The following is a 21,450-nucleotide window of genomic DNA, read 5'->3' as shown; positions in this document are numbered from 1 at the left end:
AACATTAAGTTCCGAGCTTCCAAGTCATTTATTTTTAATGAAAAAAATTTTTACTCAAATTTTTGTGTTAAAATGGGGGATGCGTGTTATACGCCGGTGCGTGTTATACGCCGATAAATACGGTATTTATTGGCCAAGTGTGATTGGAATTTGTCTCTGGTGCAGATGCCCTCTGTGTACATAAAGAAAAATAAAATAGAATACATTCATCAAGAATCATAAGGTACAACACTTAAGGATAGTCATAGGTTACAAATAAGCAATCAGGAAACAATCAATATAAGTATAAATCGTAAGATTATAAGCAACACAGTTACAGTCCTGCAGTCATAAGTGGGAGGAGTTGGGTGATAGAAATGATGAGAAGACCAATAGTAATAGTAATGCAGCCTTAGTAAATGGTTTGACAGTGGTGATAGAATTATTTGTTTAGCAGAGTGATGGTGTTCGGGGGGGAAAACTGCCCTTGTATCTAGTTGTCTTGATGTGCAGTGCTGTATAGAATCGTTTTGAGGGTAGCAATTGAAACAATTTATGTCCAGGATGTGAGGGGTCTGTAAATATTTTCACGGCTCTCTTTTTGACTCGTGCAGTATACATGTCCTCAATGGAAGGCAGGTTGGAAGTAATTGTTTTTTTCTGCAGTTCTAATTCACTCACTCACTCGACGCCTCTTCACCCAACGTGGGTATAGGCGACTTCTATGGAAAGTTATGGCGATTCATGGAAGCTGTTTCGGCTGGATATACCCAAGGGGACACCAGTCCCAAGGGTCGACAGAGCCCGATTGGTAGGAACAGGGGGCACCACGTGAAGGCTGGGTTGTCGTTTGATAGTTGAGAGGCTATATTTGGCGCATCAACTATCCTTGCCCCCCGCAGTTCTAATTATCCTCTGAAGTCTGTGTCTGTCTTGTTGGGTTGCAGAACCAAACCAGACAATTATAGAGATGCAGATGACAGACTCAATAATTCCTCTGTAGAACTGAATCAGCAGCTCCTTGGGCAGTTTGAGCTTCCTGAGTTGGCGCAGAAGGAACATTCTTTGTTGTGCTTTTTTGATGATGTTTTTGATGTTAGGTGTTCAGTTTAGGCCTTGAGATATGATAGAACTTAGAAATTTGGTTTAGGTTTAGGTTTAGGTTTATTAGCATTTGTAGGCCGCCCTTTTCCCTGAGGGGACTCAGGGCGGCTCACAGAAAACCAGGGAGGGGGGAATACAACATTAAGACAACAACATATAATAAAATAGTAAACAACATACATTCATCATTCGGGCGGGGTAGCGATTCTTATCCCCAGGCCTGACGGGCGAGCCAGTTCTTCAAGGCTATGCGGAAGGCTCGGACGGTGGAGAGGGTACGAATCTCCACGGGGAGCTCGTTCCAAAGGGTCGGGGCTACTGCTGAGAAGGCCCTCCTCCTTGTAGTTGCCAGCCGACACTGGCTGGCCGATGGAATACGGAGGAGGCCTAGTCTATGGGATCTTATAGGTCGTAGGGAGGTAATTGGCAGAAGGCGGTCTCTCAAGTATCCAGATCCACTGCCATGTAGGGCTTTATGGGTGATTAATAGCACCTTGAAGCGCATCCGGAGATCGACAGGTAGCCAGCGCAGCTCGCGGAGGATGGGTGTTATGCGGGTGAATCGGGGTGCACCCGCGATCACTCGCGCGGCCGCGTTCTGCACTAGCTGAAGTCGCCGGATGCTCCTCAAGGGCAGCCCCATGTAGAGCACATTGCAGTATTCCAGCCTAGAGGTCACAAGGGCCCGAGTGACTGTTGTGAGGGCCTCCCGGTTCAGGTAGGGTCGCAACTGGCGCACCAGGCGTACCTGGGCGAATGCCCCCCTGGTCACAGCCGTTAAATGGTGGTCGAATGACAGCTGTGGATCCAGGAGGACTCCCAAGTTGCGGACCCTCTCTGAGGGGTGTAAAATTTGACCCCCCAGCCTGAGAGTTGGAATATTGGCCAAATCTTTGGGAGGAAAACACAACAGCCACTCGGTCTTTTCTGGGTTGAGCACAAGCTTGTTAACCCTCATCCAGTCCATAACGGCTTCAAGACCCCGGCCCATCACGTCAACCGCTTCATTGATTTGGCACGGGGCGGACAGATACAGTTGAGTATCGTCCGCGTATTGATGGTATCTAATCCCGTGCCTGCGGATGATCTCTCCCAGCGGTTTCATGTAGATGTTGAATAGTAGGGGGGATAAGACCGAACCCTGCGGCACCCCATAATTTAGGGGCCTTGGGGACGATCTCTCCCCTCCCACTAACACCGACTGCGACCTGTCCGAGAGGTAGGAGGAGAACCACCGTAGCACGGTGCCTCCCACTCCCACCTCCCGCAGTCGTCGCAGAAGGATACCATGGTCGATGGTATCGAAAGCCGCTGAGAGGTCAAGGAGGACCAGGATGGAGGGATGTCCTTCATCTCTGGCTCTCCAAAGATCATCCATCAATGCGACCAAAGCGGTTTCTGTGCTGTAACCGGGTCTGAAGCCTGACTGGAAGGGGTCTAGATAGTTTGCTTCCTCCAAGGACCGTTGGAGCTGGAAGGCCACCACCTTCTCAACAACCTTCCCCAGGAAGGGAAGGTTGGAGACCGGGCGATAGCTGTTAAGAACAGCTGGATCCAAGGATGGTTTCTTCAGGAGGGGTCTCACCACCGCCGCTTTCAGTGCGGCGGGGAAGTTCCCCTCCCGAAGGGAGGCGGTTACAACCGCCTGGATCCAGCCTCGTGTCACCTCACTGCAGTTAACAACCAGCCATGAGGGACACGGATCCAGAACACAGGTGGAGGAACTTACAGCTCTCATGGCCTTGTCCACATCCCCGGGGGTAACGTCCTGAAACTCAACCCAGAGCTGTTCTACTTGATCCCCCTGTGCCTCGGCTGGAACTGCAGGTGTGGAGTCCAAGTCCGACCGAAACCGAGCAATTTTGTCCGCTAAGAATTGGGCATATTCTTCAGCTCTGCCCTGCAGGGGTTCCCCCGTCTCCCTTTTGTTCAGTAGGGAGCGGGTTATCCTGAACAGGGCGGCTGGACGGGACTCAGCGGATGCAACCAGGGTGGCTATGTGCGATCTTTTTGCTGCCCTAAGTGCCCTAGTATATTCCCTGGTGCAGGTGGTTACCATTGCTCGGTTCGATTCGGACTTATCGGACCTCCAACGGTGCTCTAGGCATCTCCTCCAGCGCTTCATCTCCCGGAGCTCCTCGGTAAACCAAGGGGGTCTCCGGGATCCGCCGCCTCGGAGGATCCGCAGTGGCGCAATCCGGTCGAGGGCCTCTGACGCTGCCAAGTGCCACGCAGCAGCCAGAGTCTCCACCGGACTGTGGGCGAAAGTGTCAGGAATAACCCCAAGCTCTGTCTGGAACCTTGATGGCTCCATAAGACGCCTGGGGCGGAACCACCTGGTCGGTTCCTCCTCCCTACAGTGGGGGTTTGGCCTCCGGAAGTCGAGCCTCAGTAGGCAATGGTCTGACCACGACAGGGGTATGATGTCGCTCCCCCTCAGACCAAGATCATAAATCCACTGCTCCGAGAGAAATACGAGGTCAAGCATGTGTCCCGCTGAGTGGGTTGGGCCTCGAATTACTTGGGTCAAGCCCATGGCTGTCATGGAAGCCATGAACTCCTGCGCCCCATCAGAGTTTTCACCGAGCGATGGCAAATTAAAGTCCCCCAGGACCATCAACCTAGGGAACTCAACTGCCAGCTCGGCTACCGACTCGAGGAGCGAGGGGAGGGCTGCTGCAACGCTGTTGGGAGGCAGGTACGTTAGCAGCAAACCCACTTGACCCTTGAGGTCCAACTTTAACAGCAAAGACTCACACCCGACAATCTCCGGAGCAGGGACCCTACGAGGAACTAACGACTCCCGGATAACAGCGGCCACACCCCCACCCCTTCCCTGGGCTCTCGGCTGATGCAGCACCTGAAATCCTTCTGGGCACAGCTCTACAAGGGGGACTCCTCCCTCTGGGCCCAGCCAGGTCTCAGTAATACATGCCAGGTCTGCCCTCTCGTCTAAAATTAAGTCCCGGACGAGAGGAGCTTTATGGACAACAGACCTGGCATTTAGCGACAACAGCCTGAGACCAGGGTCCTGACTACTTACGCCATCTGGTCTTGGAGTGGGACTCCCAGGGCCGGAAGGAGGGATCTCTGTAATGTAGCGAACCCTCCTTCCCCGGTAATGGCCTGCCCTGAAGTCCCCGCCGTATCTGCCTCTCTCCTTTGAAGGTCTCTACTGTTGATACTGTGTTGTCTAGTATTGTAAGAGGTGGTAGTATGGTAGGGTTTCTCCTAAAGTCTACCACCTTTTTTATTGTAAGATAAATCAAGAGCATTACCTGAGAAATAGAAACCTGAGGAATACTAATTAAAGTGAAGCATTCATTATGTAAAGAAATTAAACATTCCAATACGTTTTAGAATGGGAATTATAGTTAAAGATTTCTTGCTTTTCCATTGTCATTTCCCGTCATGCAGCACTCAGAATTTGTTTTAAAAACTCCCTGCTTACAGAGAAATTTTAAGAGATTTGTTGCTATAGAGGGACATGAGGACATGGCAGGTTTATCTCTTGCTATGACCTCATGCCCCCATTTCCTTCCATAGAATGAAGCTTTTAAAAAAACCTCTAATTTTCTTGGGTATAACATAAGGGAGGAAGGAATAAACTTTTTTTTCCTGTAATTGGGAGTTAAAAGTATGGAGTATTTGTATGTCTAACTCCCAATTACCAGAAAAGCTTTGATGTGTAAGCTATTTTTAAAGTAAATAGCCACAACACCTTATAGCTACACTGTACAGTTAGTGCTGGGGGCTAAGATAGAATGACTGGTTTAACTTCCACGGGTGTTTTCAGACAAAATTAACAGCACCTTTGCTCATTTTGTTTGAATGAACTTTTATCTCCAAAACAAATTAGAGTTGGTCTTGCATGTGCCATATTTGGACTTTATATATGCCTTTCAGATATTTTATAGTTCAAAAGCAAAACAACAGTTTCCAACATATGTTAAGGCGGGCTTGTAATGGTGGAAGAAGAGTAGAGGGTCCCTTCATAGTGTCTTTGTAATGTAAATATCCTATAGAGAGGTCTGGGTTTTCAGGGCTAACAAATATTTTCTTCTTTGTAAACTTCTACCTTTGTCTTATTGCAATCCAACACAGCACTTCATGTTGCCCACAATTTGAGAATGGATTTAAGAACTTGTTACTTATTAGAGATGCGTAGGTACAAAGTGATGCTTGCATTCAGAAAATAGGTATTGAAGTCACTGATGAATTGAAGGCTATACTATGGCTAACAGTTACTCATTCCTGTTTATTTCATGTATATCTTTCCAAATTCCGGTCCAATTAAAATAAGGTATTCTTTTAAAAAAAGGAAGAAAAGTCTTATATGAATAAAACAGTTTGTGTTTAATGCAGTTTATACCTGAATATGACAAAGCCTTGTTACGGATGATTGAAGTGAAGGATAATAGTTGCATTCTACTAAGAGATAATAAACATGTAATTGCCATTATCTCTAGACTGTACTTTTGATCATGACATCAACTTTCTCCCTGTTCTTTTTTAAACCATTTTTTACTTTCAATGACATCTTATGTACTCAGATATTAAAGGTCCTTCATTTTATCCATTAAACTATTGATCCTCATGCTTTTTTATAAATAGTGACTACAACCAGTCTACTTTAGGGTGCTGCTTTGGGGGTCCCTAGTATGGAATGAAATTATTAAGGCACTGAACCTCAACAATATTTTACTGTTGCAGAAAAGTTAATGGGGGGAAAACCTAGCTGTATGCTGAAAGGGATTTCTTCATTTTGACATTTGTGAGCAGCAACATCAGTGATTCTGTTTGGTGTGTTGTTTGCTCATGTGTGAACTTCTTTATGCTTCCCATGTCAGGAACCCAGACATTATTTGTAACAATTTCTTCCTGTTGCTTTCCTGTTCTGCCAGAACAGGCAAGATTTTTTCTCTCTCTAATGTAGTGCTAGGATCTCTCTGGGGTACTTTAACTAAATAAAAGTTGAATGTCCATAAGCCATCAGTCTTCCTCTGTCCCCCATTCACCCTTCCCATCACCCGCCCACCTTCAAACTAATCAATGCTTTGAAATGTTTAGTAAGAAAACAGGTTCTGTTTTGACAGACAGCAATTACAGCAGCTGGCTGAAGGCAGTTTTTACAGCTCTTTAGGGGATCCCTTATGAATAGTAACTGAAGGTGATGTACTTTTATACAATCAGGCTTTGAGACAAAAAAAAAAGAGTGTCTCTCAGTGGTTGCCTATCGACACTGGGAGAAGAACTAGAACGATCACAGAGTAACCTCAGACTGCCTCTGTAGTAGAATAGAATAGAATAGAATAGAATAGAATAACAGAGTTGGAAGGGACCTTGGAGGTCTTCTAGTCCAACCCCATGCTTAAGCAGGAAACCCTACACCACTTCAGATGTCTGTGATATGAGGCAGCCTACCCTCCACCAAGTAGCTGCCCCTCTCAGTTGAACCAAATTTATTTCCATAAGTACCTTCTTGATTCCCCAAGATAAAAATGTAACTGAGGTTATGTACACAACAGCTGTCGTTAATCTTTATTGTGGCAACAACTTGTTTGCTCAGGTGACCTGTGGGTTCCAGCATTTACCATCCATTTGTTCTCCACAATTATTGGAAGAAACTGTTAGTCGTGACATCTAAAACAATCCCAATATGCAAAAGGAGTGCAACGAGCCACCAAAACACCAGGAATAATCCCTCTTGAGCTTACTGGTTGTGTAAATACTAGCTCATTCCTCTCTCACACACAGGTTGACAGGGAATATGGCACTTGTAATTAAAACTTCTCAGTCTGATTTTATTTTAGTTCTATTTCTTGAAATCATTTTTGGAAAATTCAGTGATTAAAACTTTCTCTCTTTGTCTTTAAAAAAAATCTTTCTTGTCATGGTGTTTATAGACTCTTAATCTTTATTGACCCCCAGAATTTAATTCTTGAATATGTTACTCTGTTTTTCAGTTAACCTCTTAACCTGTCTCCAGGGGGAAAAAATCAGCATGATCTCTGTTAAAGCATGCCTCATTCTCCTGTGAACTTGCAGGAAAGAGAAAAATTTCTGTTGGTCCTTTGAGAATACTTCTGCAATCAGATGAAAAAGCAATTATCTTTCTAAGAAACACTGGCACCACATGAAATGTATTAAGGTTGAATCCTTAGAGTCCTTGTAATAAAGTTTGGCTGTCATGCTACAACAAACTTAATGTATTCTTGTGCTGTATGTTGTTTCTTTTTGGTAGATTGAGAAAATTTATTCAATCTTTAATGCTAATTTCACAAAAAATTATAAATACTGTATACCCTAATCCTGGAAACATTTTTTTTGTTTTAGGATTTTAGTAAATGAGCACAACTCAAACTAATGGAAGGCTGAAATAAATATTACGTTTTAAACACATTGATGCATTTCAATTACCCTAGTCCATAATGATGAGTTTCATTTTCGGTCTAGGAAGGCATCAGTCCTAGCTACAAGAACCCTGTAAATAGCATTTGAGCTGCAAAGAAGGTTTTGGGGGTGTAGTATTTGTATTAGTATTTTCTACTTTCTAAATTATCCCACTTTGATCAGTACTTACAATTTACCACATCTTAATTGAGATCTTGAGATCCTAACTGATCTGAGAAAAGGGATGTGGTGGCTTAGTGGGTAAGACACTGAGCTTGTCAATCAGAAAGATCAGCAGTTCAGTGGTTCGAATTCCTAGCGCCGCGTAAGCTCCCATTAACTTGTCCCAGCTTCTGCCAACCTAGCAGTTCAAAAGCATGTTAAAAATGCAAATAGAAAAATAGGAACCACCTTTGGTGGGAAGGTAACAGCGGTCCGTGCGCCTTCAACGTTTAGTCATACCAGCCACATGACCACGGAAATGTCTTTGCACTGGCTCTTCAGCTTTGAAACGGAGATGAGCACTGCCCTCTAGAGTCAGGAATGAATAGCATATATGTGCAAGGGGAACTTTTACGTTTAACTGAGATCTTTACAACTTTATAACAAACTATTTAAATGCTTTTAACTTATATTTAGCTTATAGGAATATCTCTCTCTCTCTCTCTCTCTCTCTCTCTCTCTCTCTCACACACACACACACACACACACACACACACACACACACAGAGAGACAGAGAGAAATGAAAATCTCTAACCCTTTCTAATAAATTATCACATTTACTTACATATTGCACATAAATGTAGTCCTCTTTATTGCATACACACATGTGTGTGCACGCATGCATAACCATGCACTCACAGAGAGAGACAGGGCTGGAGTGACTATTTACCGTATATCCTTTAGGTGAGAATAGTGAAGTATGTCCTTATGAAAATACATGTTTTGTTCTGCACAGCAATCAAGAGCTTATCTTAAGAGTAAGAATATTCTCTTGTATTGATTTAACATTTTTAAAACAGTTTTAAAAAGTCAAGTTACTAGCAGCCAAAGTACAAATGTTTTGTGTCACAAATTTTCTGTACTGCTTTGATGATAGATTCAACATACAAGTATTCTTAATTTAATATTAAATGTTTGCCAGTCTACTTGATGGTTATATATAGTATTTTAAAAGTTAGCAGCTCTAGGATGCGAACACCAGTAACAAGTTGCACCAGTGTGGTTCAGACCTATTATTTCTCTTAAATAATCGCAAGGCTGTCCAGGTGTCCTAATGTAAAAGCTGTTCACTCAGACAGGAAATCGTATCTTGTTCTGAGGTTTATTTTGTAATAAAATCCATAGACCTGAGGAATGGAGCTGCTGGGCCATAAATCATTTTATGAGTGGACTTTTCTGACCTCAGGCCATTGAATTTTTTTCACGTCATTGCACTGTGGGAATAATAGAAATGTAACCAACACATGGTCTTGACCCTTGATGTATCTTTAAGTAAGAGACCAGTCTATAAAGTCATATCTGAGATGTCTTTGTAGTATTGGTTATACATTTGAGGGGACTCCCTCAGAGACTCTACAGGGAGTTCAGACTTCATCAGTGTCCAGATAGTTTTTCCAGAAATGTGGACGTGATTCTTAAATAGTTTTGTTGAGCAGGAGGGACTTCTGCAGTGCTTCTGGAAATATTCAGGCATGATCTCCCTATGCTAACAGCTTATATTGCATTTTTTAAAAATACAGGGAGTTTTAAGTTAAAAAATGAACTGAACACTTTTTTAAACGATAAAGTAAACAAGTATATGTAACCTGCTCTGAGTTTAACTGGATATAGCTTGTTTTAGGAAGCTGTCGATGTATGCATGTACATACAACTTTCTTGCATAAAAGAGATATCCAGGATATAGTCATATTTAAAGGGGCTGTCAGTTCTCTGAGAGAATCTCATTGCTATCATGAAATATCCCAATAGATTTATTTAGCAAATACTTCTGCTATAAACTCCAGTGAATGCTAAGCCAGTGGGGCTTATTGTTCCCTCAACATATCTCCACTTAAAGAGTCTTAAAAGACCATAACTTTAACTAGATGCAGCTTGATATTTTAAAGGGAACACAAAGCAGGAATCGGCATGAAATTATGAACAGGGCACAAGATACATTTGCATATTTGGAGCAGGGTGAGTGAAGTTAATCGGTTCTTTTCTTTCTTTCTTTCTTTCTTTTTCCAGACAAGAAGCCCTTCTAGCTGCCATTAGTGAAAAAGATGCCAACATTGCTCTCCTGGAGCTTTCATCCTCTAAGAAAAAAACTCAAGAGGAAGTCGCTGGATTAAAACGTGAAAAAGACCGCTTGGTTCAGCAGCTGAAACAACAGGTACTTTTGCAGTGCTCTGAGGCTTTTAGCTTATCAGGAGCAAATGCTCTTGATTCCTGCTTCCTCCAGCACCTCTTTCTTCTAGAGCAGAATATCAACCTTAGACATTTTAAGGTGGGAGCTGGAAATCTGGGAGCTGAAGTCCACACATCTTAAAATGCCCACCGTTGAGAGACATTGCTCTAGATCAGTGTTTTTCAACCACTGTGCCGCGGCACACTAGTGTGCCGTGACATAGTGTAAGGTGTGCCGTGGGAAAAACACTTTATATATAGTCAATATAGGCACAGAGTTAAAAAAATTTAACATTTTCTAATGGTGGTGTGCCTCATGATTTTTTTCATGAAAAAAGTGTGCCTTTGCACAAAAAAGGTTGAAAAACACTGCTCTAGATGACTTATGCTTTTCAAATTTCTCAGAAAACGGAAACACCGCTACACTAGAGGTGGTATTCAGTAGGTATTCTGGCGAACCAGAGACGGAAATTGTGAGTAGTTCGGAGAACCGGTAAATACCACCTCTGACTGGCCCCGCCCCCATCTATTCTCTGCCTCCCAAGTCCCAGCTGATTGGGAGGATATGGGGATTTTGCCGCATCCTTCCCCTGGAGTGGGGAGGGAATGGAGATTTTACAGTATTCTTTCCCTGGAGTGGGGAGGGAATAGAGATTTTATAGTATCCTTCTCCTGCCACGCCCATCAAGCCATGCCACTCTCACCAAGCCACGTTCACAGAACCGGTAGTAAAAAAAATTGAATCCCACCACTGCACTACACCAAAGAACGAGGCGTTCTTTTTTCAGTCTCCACTATGCTTGTCAGAGAATTTACTCAGAAGGCTTTCCTGCTACTGGAGTGAGGACCAAAGATTGTTCACCTGCTTTCTTTTTTTTTCTTTTGCTCTGTTTTATATGGCTTATGCCCCTGAGCTCTAGTATGTTTGTGGTAGCTACCTTGGAAAAATGAACAGATTCTTATTAGTATTTTTATGGAAAGAAAGTAATACATGGTTGATGGATTAACATTCTTAATAAGGAGAAGTGTTTATCTTTTCTGCTTTTTGTGTTACCCAACAACCACACTGATTTTCCTGTGTGGTCCTTGCTTGTGGGTTGTTATACAGATATGGCTAATTGTGGAAGGGCCGTTTCAGTAAGTGTCCACTCATTGTGAAATATACTTGGCAGAAAGAACCATTGGGAGCCTAATTGACTATGTTTAGATCCAACGTCCCTTTTTTCTTTTTAAGATTTGTAGTTTTCCTAAGCTTGTTCTTATGTTGTAGTTATAAGATATTTGATACTCTTGATTTTTTTGAAGACATTGTTTTCCCTTTGTTGTTGTTAATTAATTTTAGAACCCCTCTAGGTGCTCTTTGAAGATGAACTTTTGCCATTTTTCATGCATTATCTCCTAAAGAGGAAATATAATTGTCATCTCACAGTAACTACTACAATCCTTTCCCAAACCTTAGGTGGCTTATCTTCTCAGCTGGTTCATGATAGAATATAGATTGGGAAACTATTTCTTTATAGGTTCGAAGAATAAATGGGACTGCTTCAAGAATATAATGCGATTTAAGGAAGCCCAGATGCTTTGATGAGGATAAGATAGTATAGTCATAACTGAGCCCTACCTAGCAAACATGTGTCACAATATATTTCTGTTACGTACTATGGCAATGTAAAGTATAATCTGCTGTTCTGCAGGTTAATAATGAGAGAAGCCGGTGCAAATTGATTTTCCTGTGATACCTTCAATAGATTAGGTTTCAAAAGTTTTGTATGCTCCCCCACCCCCTGAGTCACCTTGTTTGAGTTGGGCAGACTTATAAAATTAGTACAGAAAATACATGGATTAAAAATAAATCTTTAGGAAAAAAGCTGTGGTTTCCACCTTCAACGTTTTATTGACATTCAGAGAGCTCTTACAGCAGTAAGAAAGTCTAGGAAGAAATACCGTGTTTCCCCGAAAATACGACCTGTCCTGAAACTAAAGCCTTGCCACATTTTTCACATGGGCAAAAATATAAGCCCATCTCCAAAAATATACCCCCTGGACAACCTCCCCCCCCCCCCGGCCAGGCAGAGCACCGCTCACCGACATAGCGGTATCCTGAATGCACCAACCCGCAGGAACTGGGGGGGAGAAAGGCGCTCACATTGCTTGTCGCCTTCGGGATACCGCTAGGTTGGGGAGTGGCATTCTGCCTGGCCGGAGGGGGGAATTGCCAGGCAGCTGCTCCCTTGCAAACTGGCTCCCGAAGAGCCAGGCATAGCTTCAGGGCGAAACTGCCATGAGGTGACCACCCTCACAAGCAGCCGCCCGGCAAACCCCTCTCCAGCCGGGCAGAGCACCATTCACTGACCTAGGGGGTATCCCTAAGGTGCCAAGCCATGTGGCGCTCTGCCCGTTCCCCAGCTCCCGCAGCTTGGCACATTAGGGATACCCCCTAGGTCAGTGCATGGAGCTCTGCCCGGCTGGAGGAGGGGGTTGCGCGAGTGTCTGTTCTGCCCCCAGCAGGCATGCCTCCTAGCTTCAACATGTCCGGGCCCAGCTCTCCCTGCAGCAGCTGCCGTGCTCCGAGCATAACGCCTTCTCCGGTTCAAAACTCAGCTGCCGAGTCTTCCAGCAGCAGCCACTCTAGGAGTGTGCTCTGTGGTTGTGAGCTGGCTGCTAGAACTCTCTGTAAGACAGTTCAGGAGCCAGTTCACAAGGGAGCAGCCGCCCGGCAACCCCAAAACAATAAGCCCTCCCCTATAATAAGCCCAAGGCCATATTTTGTAAGTAAAAAGAAAATAAGACCCTGTCGTATATTCGGGGAAACACGGTAGAGCAGTAATTTGATTCACAGTCAAGTTCAAAGACACAGGTTTTGAACAGGAATGAAAGAACCACAACTTATGGATAAAACTTAATTTCTCTTAATATGATCAGGTAATGGAAATATAGTGCCAAGTAAGAATGACAACTGCATAGAAAATGTTTTTGGAAGTGATAATGGAACATACCACTGGAATTGGATTAAATTCACAGGAACATTTCCATTCAGAACAACTTCATGAATAAGTACCATAGTTGTTACAGAGAGATGCAGAAGTCCCAGCAGGACCCTAAAAATTGGGGCAGAATGGAATTACGTAGCTGATGCACAATACATGCGGTTCTTTTGGAGGTAATGGAACTGGGGTAACAATTGTGGCTATTGGAAAGGAAATGGTGATGCGGACACTGTGTGAATGAACTGGTTCTTCATGCTGGAAAAAGGAGGATGAACTAGACCAGTGTTTTTCAACCACTGTGCCGTGGCACACTAGTGTGCCGTGACATAGTGTAAGGTGTGCCGTGGGAAAAACACCCGCCTATAGTCAATATAGGCACAGAGTTAAATTTTTTTAACATTTTCTAATGGTGGTGTGCCTTGTGATTTTTTTCATGAAAAAAGTGTGCCTTTGCACAAAAAAGGTTGAAAAACACTGAACTAGACTAAGAAGACAGTTGTTCTTGGAATCAGAAAAATAGAGGAGATGATAATGGCTGTCAAACTACATTGCATTTCGGCAGTTTTGGCTGCTTAAGAATCACTAACTTCAAGGCTGTCAAAGAGTTATTGGCATCAAGGAAGATAAGGACAGTGTGTATCTACCCAGTGGGAGAAGAAGACCCAAGAAGAAAATCAATACTTTGCTAGCCCTGAGAGTTAGCCAACTAAGCATAATTAATACCCTTGATTAACTCAAATGGGGAGATTCAGTAATAACTGTAAGTAATTACAGTTGTAGTTTAACTTAGCCATCCTCACCATAATAATAACATGAGATGTAATATTATAGGCTGTGACTTTTTTAATCACTGAGTAGTAGAAGCACTTGTCAGAAAGTAATTTACTATTTTACTGCATGTCTAAGAATGTCCGAAGTTCAGCAAAGAAGAGATAAGGGGGAACACCAGATGCTTAAGGTAAATGTTACTTGTATGAATAGCCTCAAGACTGAAAGGGAAGCTAATATTTTCTATTTTTGACTTACCTAATCAGTAAAGTTTGGTTCACAAGAAGATAATTTACAGGTGAAACTCGAAAAATTAGAATATTGTGCAAAAGTTCGTTTATTTCAGTAACGCAACTTAAAAGGTGAAACTAATATATGAGATAGACTCATTAAATGCAAAGCAAGCTAGTTCAAGCCGTGATTTGTCATAATTGTGAGGCTTATGGCGTACACCTCATGAAAACCCCAAATCCACCATCTCAGAAAAATAGAATATTACATGTAATCAAGAAAACAAGGATTGTACATAGAACAATATCGGACCTCTGAAAAGTATAAGCATGCATATGTACTCAGTACTTGGTTTGGGCCCCTTTTGCAGCAATTGCTGCCTCAATGTGGCGTGGCATGGAAGCTAACAGCCTGTGGCACTGCTGAGGTGTTATGGAAGACCAGGATGCTTCAATAGCGGCCTTCAGCTCTTCTGTATTGTTCGATCTCATGTCTCTCATCTTTCTCTTGGCAATGTCCCATAGATTCTCTATGGGGTTCAGGTCAGACGAGTTTGCTGGCCAATCAAGCACAGTAATTCCACGGTCATTGAACCAGGTTTTGGTGCTTTTGGCAGTGTGGGCAGCTGGAAAATGAAGTCAGCATCCCCATAAAGCTCGTCTGCGGAAGGAAGCATGAAGTGCTCCAACATCTCCTGGTAGACGGCTGCGTTGATCCTGGTCTTAATGAAGCACAGTGGTCCAAAGTCCTGTTGCTCCTTGGTCCAATATCCTTTTTTCTGATGAGAGCAACTTTTGCCAAAAGCACCAAAAACTGGTTCAATGACCGTGAGATTACTGTGCTTGATTGGCCTCTCCATTCTTCCTCCATACTCTGGGTCCTTGGTTTCCAAACAAGATGCAAAAGTTGCTCTGACCCTGTGTTACTTTTGGGAAAACATGGTACGTAAGATGGGTGGAGGAGATCCAAAGTCTGGCTTTTTTCCAAAACATTTGTCAATTTTCCTTTGATGTCTAACTCTGGCCCATTTCATAAGACCTTCAAGACAAAACTGTTTCACAATGACTTTGGAAATTAGAACAGTCAGCATCGCTGATGTTTGTGATGCTTACTTCCCTGTTGATTTGGTTTTTTAATTTATATTTTATTGGGTTTTTCTTCTTTGATTTTAATTGGGATTTTTTGTTATTGTTTTGAAAATCACCATAGATCATTTAGATTCATAAAGTGATATATAAGCATGCTAAATAAATAATTATTCCGGCCACATCTGTTTTTTGAGAGCACCGTTCCTGGTGCGACTATACATATCTGCTTTAAATCAGTGGATATATTTTACAAGCCATTACAACAGTAATGCATCTCAAATAAAAGATTTCCATTTGGTAACATATAGAAGAAGACATGTTTGATCTGCCAAAGGAGGAAATTTAACAGCATGAGCATTCAGGCAAATAAAACACTGCTCTGGAAGCAGAATTGCAGTTAACTCAGTTTGTAGTCTAACAAATTGAATTTTAATGTAAGAAAGAAATGTTTCTGATCAGGAGAACTGCATCTGCACAATATGAATATATTTCACATAGGCTTATTTAATCTGCTCCAAAAGCCTGATTTGTTTTATGGTATTTCATGATCTCCATTTTTAATAGTTAGTGTCACTATTTTTCTTTTAATACCTTCATACCTAATTCATGCAGTCCTCAACAACCACAATAGGAACCAGAATTTCAGTGCTAAGCAACATGCTGTTAAAGTGAGTCCTCACATGACCAGACCCAGTTTTACAATTATTGTCACCATGGTCATTAAGCAAATCACATGGTCGTTAATGTAAATCTGGCTCACCCAATTGACTTTGCTTGTTGGAAGCTCACTGAGAAGATTCACCATAATGGCCGCAGGACACTGCAAGCAGCGCAAATGGAAGCCAGGTGCCAACACCCAAATCACGATCATATGACGGCAGGTGTGGTGCAGTGGTTGTAACTCTGAATCTTTGGGTCATAAGTCGCTTTTTCTGAGGCTGTGTAACTTCAAACCATCATAAAATGAATGGTTGTTAAGTTGAAGGCTACTTGTAGTTGTAAAGTTGATACAAATAAGGGAGAATATGTGTAGCTCAAGGTTGAAATGAGAGATCCTTGGTGTTCTCTGACTTGGTTATTTTCTAGCTTATGTTTCTTTAACCAAACTAGGTGATGCAACCTGTATATCCAGTATGTAGAAGTTGTGAGAACTTGATATATCATTTCGGGATGCTGTTGTAACCTGGAAATTTAAAGTCACAATATACTTTTTCTCAATTAAGTGCCTTCCAGAAGGATTGGATTTAAATTCCATTCCCAATCTAGTGGCATGAAGGTTGCCATAAAGCAATTCTTTTACAGTGTAACCCAGTGTTTCTCAACCTTGGCGACTTTAAGTCCTGTGGACTTCAACTCCCAGAATCCCCCAGCCAGCTGGGAGTTGAAGTCCACAGGACTTAAAGTCGCCAAGTTTGAGAAACACTGATGTAACAACCTCTCTTAACATTGGTTTCTTTTGATTTTAGATTTTATTCTATTTGTTTGATCCTTACAATTCAGCATTACAACCAATATCAAGAATTCTCGTTCTGGACACGTTATCAATTCTACTGTCCTCTACTCAAAACTCAGCTGATGATTTCAGAGAAGTTATTTCTCATATTCTTTCATGAGGGTCATGCTGTGTTACCTGTTACAACTTTTAAATATATATGTTTAAAAAAATTGTTTTGTCTAAAACAAAATATACAGTTTGTTTTTGTAGCATGATGCTAAACAAGACTGTTTTTTAACAACATTTAATACACTTTAGTAATTTCTCAGATTGATATTCTCTTATCAGTATGTCCAAGTCTTACACTAAATCTCCCTCATCTTTAATTCTGAAAACCAGGATGCTTAACTTCTGCCAAATAACTTCTGCCAAATAAATTCTGAGGTTAATAATTCTTCATTTCCCAAGACTATACAAATATGTATTAGTTAAAACTGAAGATGTTCTGTTTTATGTTGTTTGTTTCTGTATCTCAAAAACTGTCTGCTTAGGTTTCAGCCTTACACCAGATTTAGAAGAATCTGACTTGGAAAAACTGGATTCAGATCAACTTCTTCTTGATTATCTCTTCTTTCTCATTCTTTCCAGATGTTTAAACTGCTGCAAAATTCTGATACATTTGTTTCCTCTTTAAAACCTGATTTCTCCTTCCTATATTAGATCCTCTGCCTATTATGATACCACTGGGATTTTATAAACTTTTGGCTTTCCTGGTTCTCCCTCAAAACCTCCAGTTGTCGATAAATCAAACTAAAGTTTGCAGCTTTTTTTCTATTACCTCCTCTCCTCTTACTTTTCTGCTTCTGTCTATGATTTCTGATATTTCTTCAACTGAACTTCCTGACCTACAGTAATGCCATCATCTTTGACGAGAGAGGGAACACGTAAATGAAAAAAGGGTCAAATTTCTCTTTGGGGGAGTTTTTTCTCCCTCTCCATTCCTGTAGACTATATATATATTGTATATATGTATATATGTGTGTGTGTGTGTATACACACACACACACACACTCTTATGTTTCCACAATCTTCTTTTTTTGGAGGGGGGGAGTGAGTAGTAGTTTGCTGTCAATTTATATAATAGTCCAGTCCAGGATACTGTTATAGCAGAACGTTACACAGAAACTGATACCAGCTGGGATTGTGCAAAATGAAGTTAATTTGGCCTCTGCAGCAGTCATTTCTGTGGGTCAGAGCAAATGCAGGATAAACAAATAAAATTGGCAAGAGGAGATAGATGATAGATAGATAGATAGATAGATAGATAGATAGATAGATAGATAGATGATAGATAGATAGATAGATAGATAGATAGATAGATAGATAGATAGATAGATAGATAGATGATAGATAGATTTCCTCCTGAGTAGTTTCAGGAAAAGGATGAGTGAGGGGAGTGACAAAGAAAAAGTAACTTTCACTTCTTCCAAACAATTCTTACCCCATCCATATATTTTGACATGCAGATATGTAACAATAAATAACAAATTGGTGCTTGATGAAGTTGGGCATCTTCAGAATGGCTTAGGACAGTGATGGCTAACTTTTTCCAGACGAGTGCCCAAAGCGTGCACAGATGCGCATGTATGTGCCCAAACCCCCAAAATGCAAAGCATGCCCCCGATGCATGCCCCCCCGTGTGTAATCCACCGCATGTCCCCCCTACATACCCACACACACCCCTGCATGTGCTGCACCCCTGGGCGTAGTTGTACTCTCCCACGTGCGGCCCCCGCACATGCACACGTTCCTCCTCCCCACATGTGGTCCTCCCGGGCATGGGCAGCAGAGACCCAAAGGCCAGCTGGCCAGCGGGAGGCACGCATGCATGCACAGGAGAGCTGAACTGGGGCGATGGCTTGCGTGCCCACAGAAAGGATGCTGCCTGCCACCTCTGGCACCCGTGCTATAGGTGCACCATCATGGGCTTAGGAAGTGATTCTTCTAAATTTGCACTTCTAAACGTCACAAAGGGGAATGTAATCCCCCCCAAATTAAAAATCTAAAATCTAACTTTTGCCAGTTGATTTTTGCAACAATATATTTTATGTATTGTTGAAAGTTACTATCATTAGGACAGCAGGATCACAAAGTAATTACTTTATTATGCATAATTAACAGGCAAGACAGGGTGGGTTTTCTGTTTTGTTTTGCCCCTTTACATATCATATTTTTTGGAGTATAAGATGCACCAAGGTTTTGAAGAGGCAAATTTTAAAAAAAGTTTTTGCACTCTCCAAATCTCCCAAAAACGGCACATTTTTCGCAAAAATGGGCCCTTTTTTTTTTTTTTGAAAAAAAAGGCATGAATAGGCTTGCAGAGTGCTCCTGGGGTGTGGGGTCCTCCAAAAATGAGCAAAAAATTGCATGCATAGCCTTTAGGAGGCTTATAGAGTACTCCTGGGGGCTTGGGGGGGGGGGCAAAATTGAGCAGAGTTTCGGGAGGCCAAAAATGCTGTATTCAGTGTATAAGACGCACCCAGATTTTTCAGCCTCTTTTCTGAGGGAAAATGGCACGTCTTATACTCTGAAAAATACGGTAACTTGTGACAAGTTGATATGTCTGGGCAAAATGCCATCAAATAAAGCCATCAAATGGCTTTCTTACCAGTTTTTGGCTGATTTGAGAGGCATTTCATTGCTTCATCGTTTCATTGCTGTTAATTAAACTACAAATAATTAGCAACATTTTTAAAATACCTAGGTATTTTTAGGTACTGAAATTGTGTTCGAGGAAGCATAGGATCTAGCTGTTCATTCAGAAGGTGGCTAAGGACTGCCCTGATTTCCTGAGTTACTGAAGAGGTGAATAAAATCAAAGTCAGCCTTGAATTCTTGATTCTAAAGAAGGAGAGCAATGATGAATGAGCAGTGCTATTCACCAAGAAGAAATCCACATCTAATATTGTTCATAAGCTACACCCATACCTCTTATTTCCATAGCCATCTCCTTTGTCTACTGGAAAACTAGCCACATTGAACTTCTGCATCAGATACAATGAAGGCTCTTGGCAATATTAATCAGCAGGCTTAAAGAAAGTACTAGTTTTATAATTTAGCCAAATTTTATTATTTTTCTGAAAGACACAATAGCAAGGCCAAGTAGAATTCTTTCCTTAAATAATGTTGCTATCAGCAGTGTTTACAAGGTGCAGACAAAGGGACATTCATGTGTGCATGCATAGCTGTTTCTGGGCTCTTGCAGACAGACTGTGTTAAGCTGACACTGAACAGTCCCCATCACTTTAGAATCCAGGAATTTCGAAGTATTGGGAAAGGACTTTTTTCCCTCTCGGAAAAAATAGTTCCTGGAGTTGGGGTGGGAGGGTGGTGAGGAATGGATAGTCTTTTCTGTCTATGTATCACTGATATGTAATCAATCTCTTTCTCTTTCTCTTTCTCTTTCTCTCTCTCTCTCTCTCTCTCTCTCTCTCTCTCTCTCTCTCTCTCTCTCTCTCACACACACACACACACACACACACACACACACACACACACACATATCAGAACAGCAACAAAGATGATTATGGGATTAGAGGCTAAAACATATGAAGAACGGATACCAGGAATTGGGTATGTCTAATTTAATGAAAAGAAGGACTAGGGGTGACATGATAGCAGCAGTGTTCCAATATCTAAGGGACTGCCACAAGGAAGAGGGGGGGGGGTTCAACCTATTCTCCAAGGCACCTAAAGGCAGGATAAGAAGCAATGGGTGGAAACTAATCAAGAAGAGAAGCAACCTGGCACTAAGGAGACGTTTCCTTACAGTGAAAATAGTAAACTAGTGGAAAGGCTTGCCTTCAGAAGGTGTGGGTGCTCCATACTGGAGGTATGGAAGATCTTGGACAGCAATTTGTCCAGAATAGTATAGGGCTGTGATGACGAACCTATGGCATGCAGACCCCTGCAGGCACACGAGCCGTTGCCCCAGCTCAGTTATATCATGTATGTGCATGCACCTACCATCGGACGGCCAGCTGGTTTTTGGGTCTCTGCCGTGCATGCATTTTTCTTTTAAGACAATGTGTTGACATTCAGCAGCTGAATAAATCTAAGTGCATATGATCCTGAATAATTCACTTACATATCTTTGGTTAAGAATCAGGCACCCTGCTACTGGGTGTGAAAGGAGTGATAATGTAACACAATTGAAATTCTCTCAGCCTGCTTCACTGCGCTTTTATGATAAAGTCCTTTTCTCTCCACGATTCTCACTTGTCAAGTGCTGCCTCCTGGACTGTCATTACAGGAGCTAGTCTGGTTTTGAAGTTTCAGATAGAAAATGCTAATAGATATAAGTTGCAGTTTCAAGTGTGCAAAATTGGAATGCTGGTCTTCATAATGTTATAATTAAAAGATAGTATTGACTGATAGAATTCTATTATACAATTGAAATATAAGGCTTGCTCTAAATTTGGGGCGGGGGTGGTAGAATCCTGTACCTATAGGATGTGTGCAATCTTTGAACCCATTTTTGAAACTTGCAGAGTCTTATTCAACTGAGTACTGTAGCTGACTTCCCACCATTTTGTTTGGCCAGTTGGTCATCACTATCATCTAATGAGTAAGGCCGATATTCTAGTAGGGTTCTTTATGCCAGCTCCCATGCCTCATCTGTTCCTCTTGGATGTCTGCCTATCCCCATGTCTCTTCCAGCAGGTGAGAAGAGCAAGAGAAAGATAAGTGTATTCACCATCATTTCATCTTCCCTTTGGACATTATCTGGCCTGCAAGGTGCTTAGATCTGGCCCGCAGGGCCACCCTGGAAGCAGTAAAGGACCAGATCGTGGTGCCTCTACCGCTAAAACGGAGCTCAGGAGGGCTGTACGCAGCCGAATGGCAGAGGGTTGCCGGAGGCCATTACAGCCGAAAACAAAGTTCAGGAGCCTGTTTTCTCTGGCAGAGTGTTTGGCCACCACAGATGCCTCAGACATGAGTGATGTCGAGCTGGCCACACCCATCCTGGCCATGCCCACCCTGGCCCCCCAAGGTCAAACACAAGCCTGATGTAGC

The 21,450-nt window shown here is 42.3% G+C and overlaps 1 protein-coding gene across 5 annotated transcripts in view; it reads left to right on the top strand.

Annotated features, from left to right (window-relative positions):
• Positions 1-21,450, top strand: part of LOC116511140 (ELKS/Rab6-interacting/CAST family member 1) — a 158,348-nt gene that overhangs the window by 107,512 nt on the left and 29,386 nt on the right. For all 5 annotated transcript variants that reach the window (XM_032220979.1, XM_032220981.1, XM_032220980.1 and 2 more), the window contains one exon: positions 9,707-9,851. In XM_032220979.1, the coding sequence (XP_032076870.1) occupies positions 9,707-9,851 (145 nt within the window). The remainder of the gene's footprint in view (positions 1-9,706; positions 9,852-21,450) is intronic.

This window comes from Thamnophis elegans, chromosome 7 (assembly GCF_009769535.1).
Source record: "Thamnophis elegans isolate rThaEle1 chromosome 7, rThaEle1.pri, whole genome shotgun sequence".
NCBI lineage: Eukaryota > Metazoa > Chordata > Lepidosauria > Squamata > Colubridae > Thamnophis > Thamnophis elegans.
Note: the sequence above shows the minus strand (reverse complement) of the source record. Positions and strands in the feature narration are given on the sequence as shown.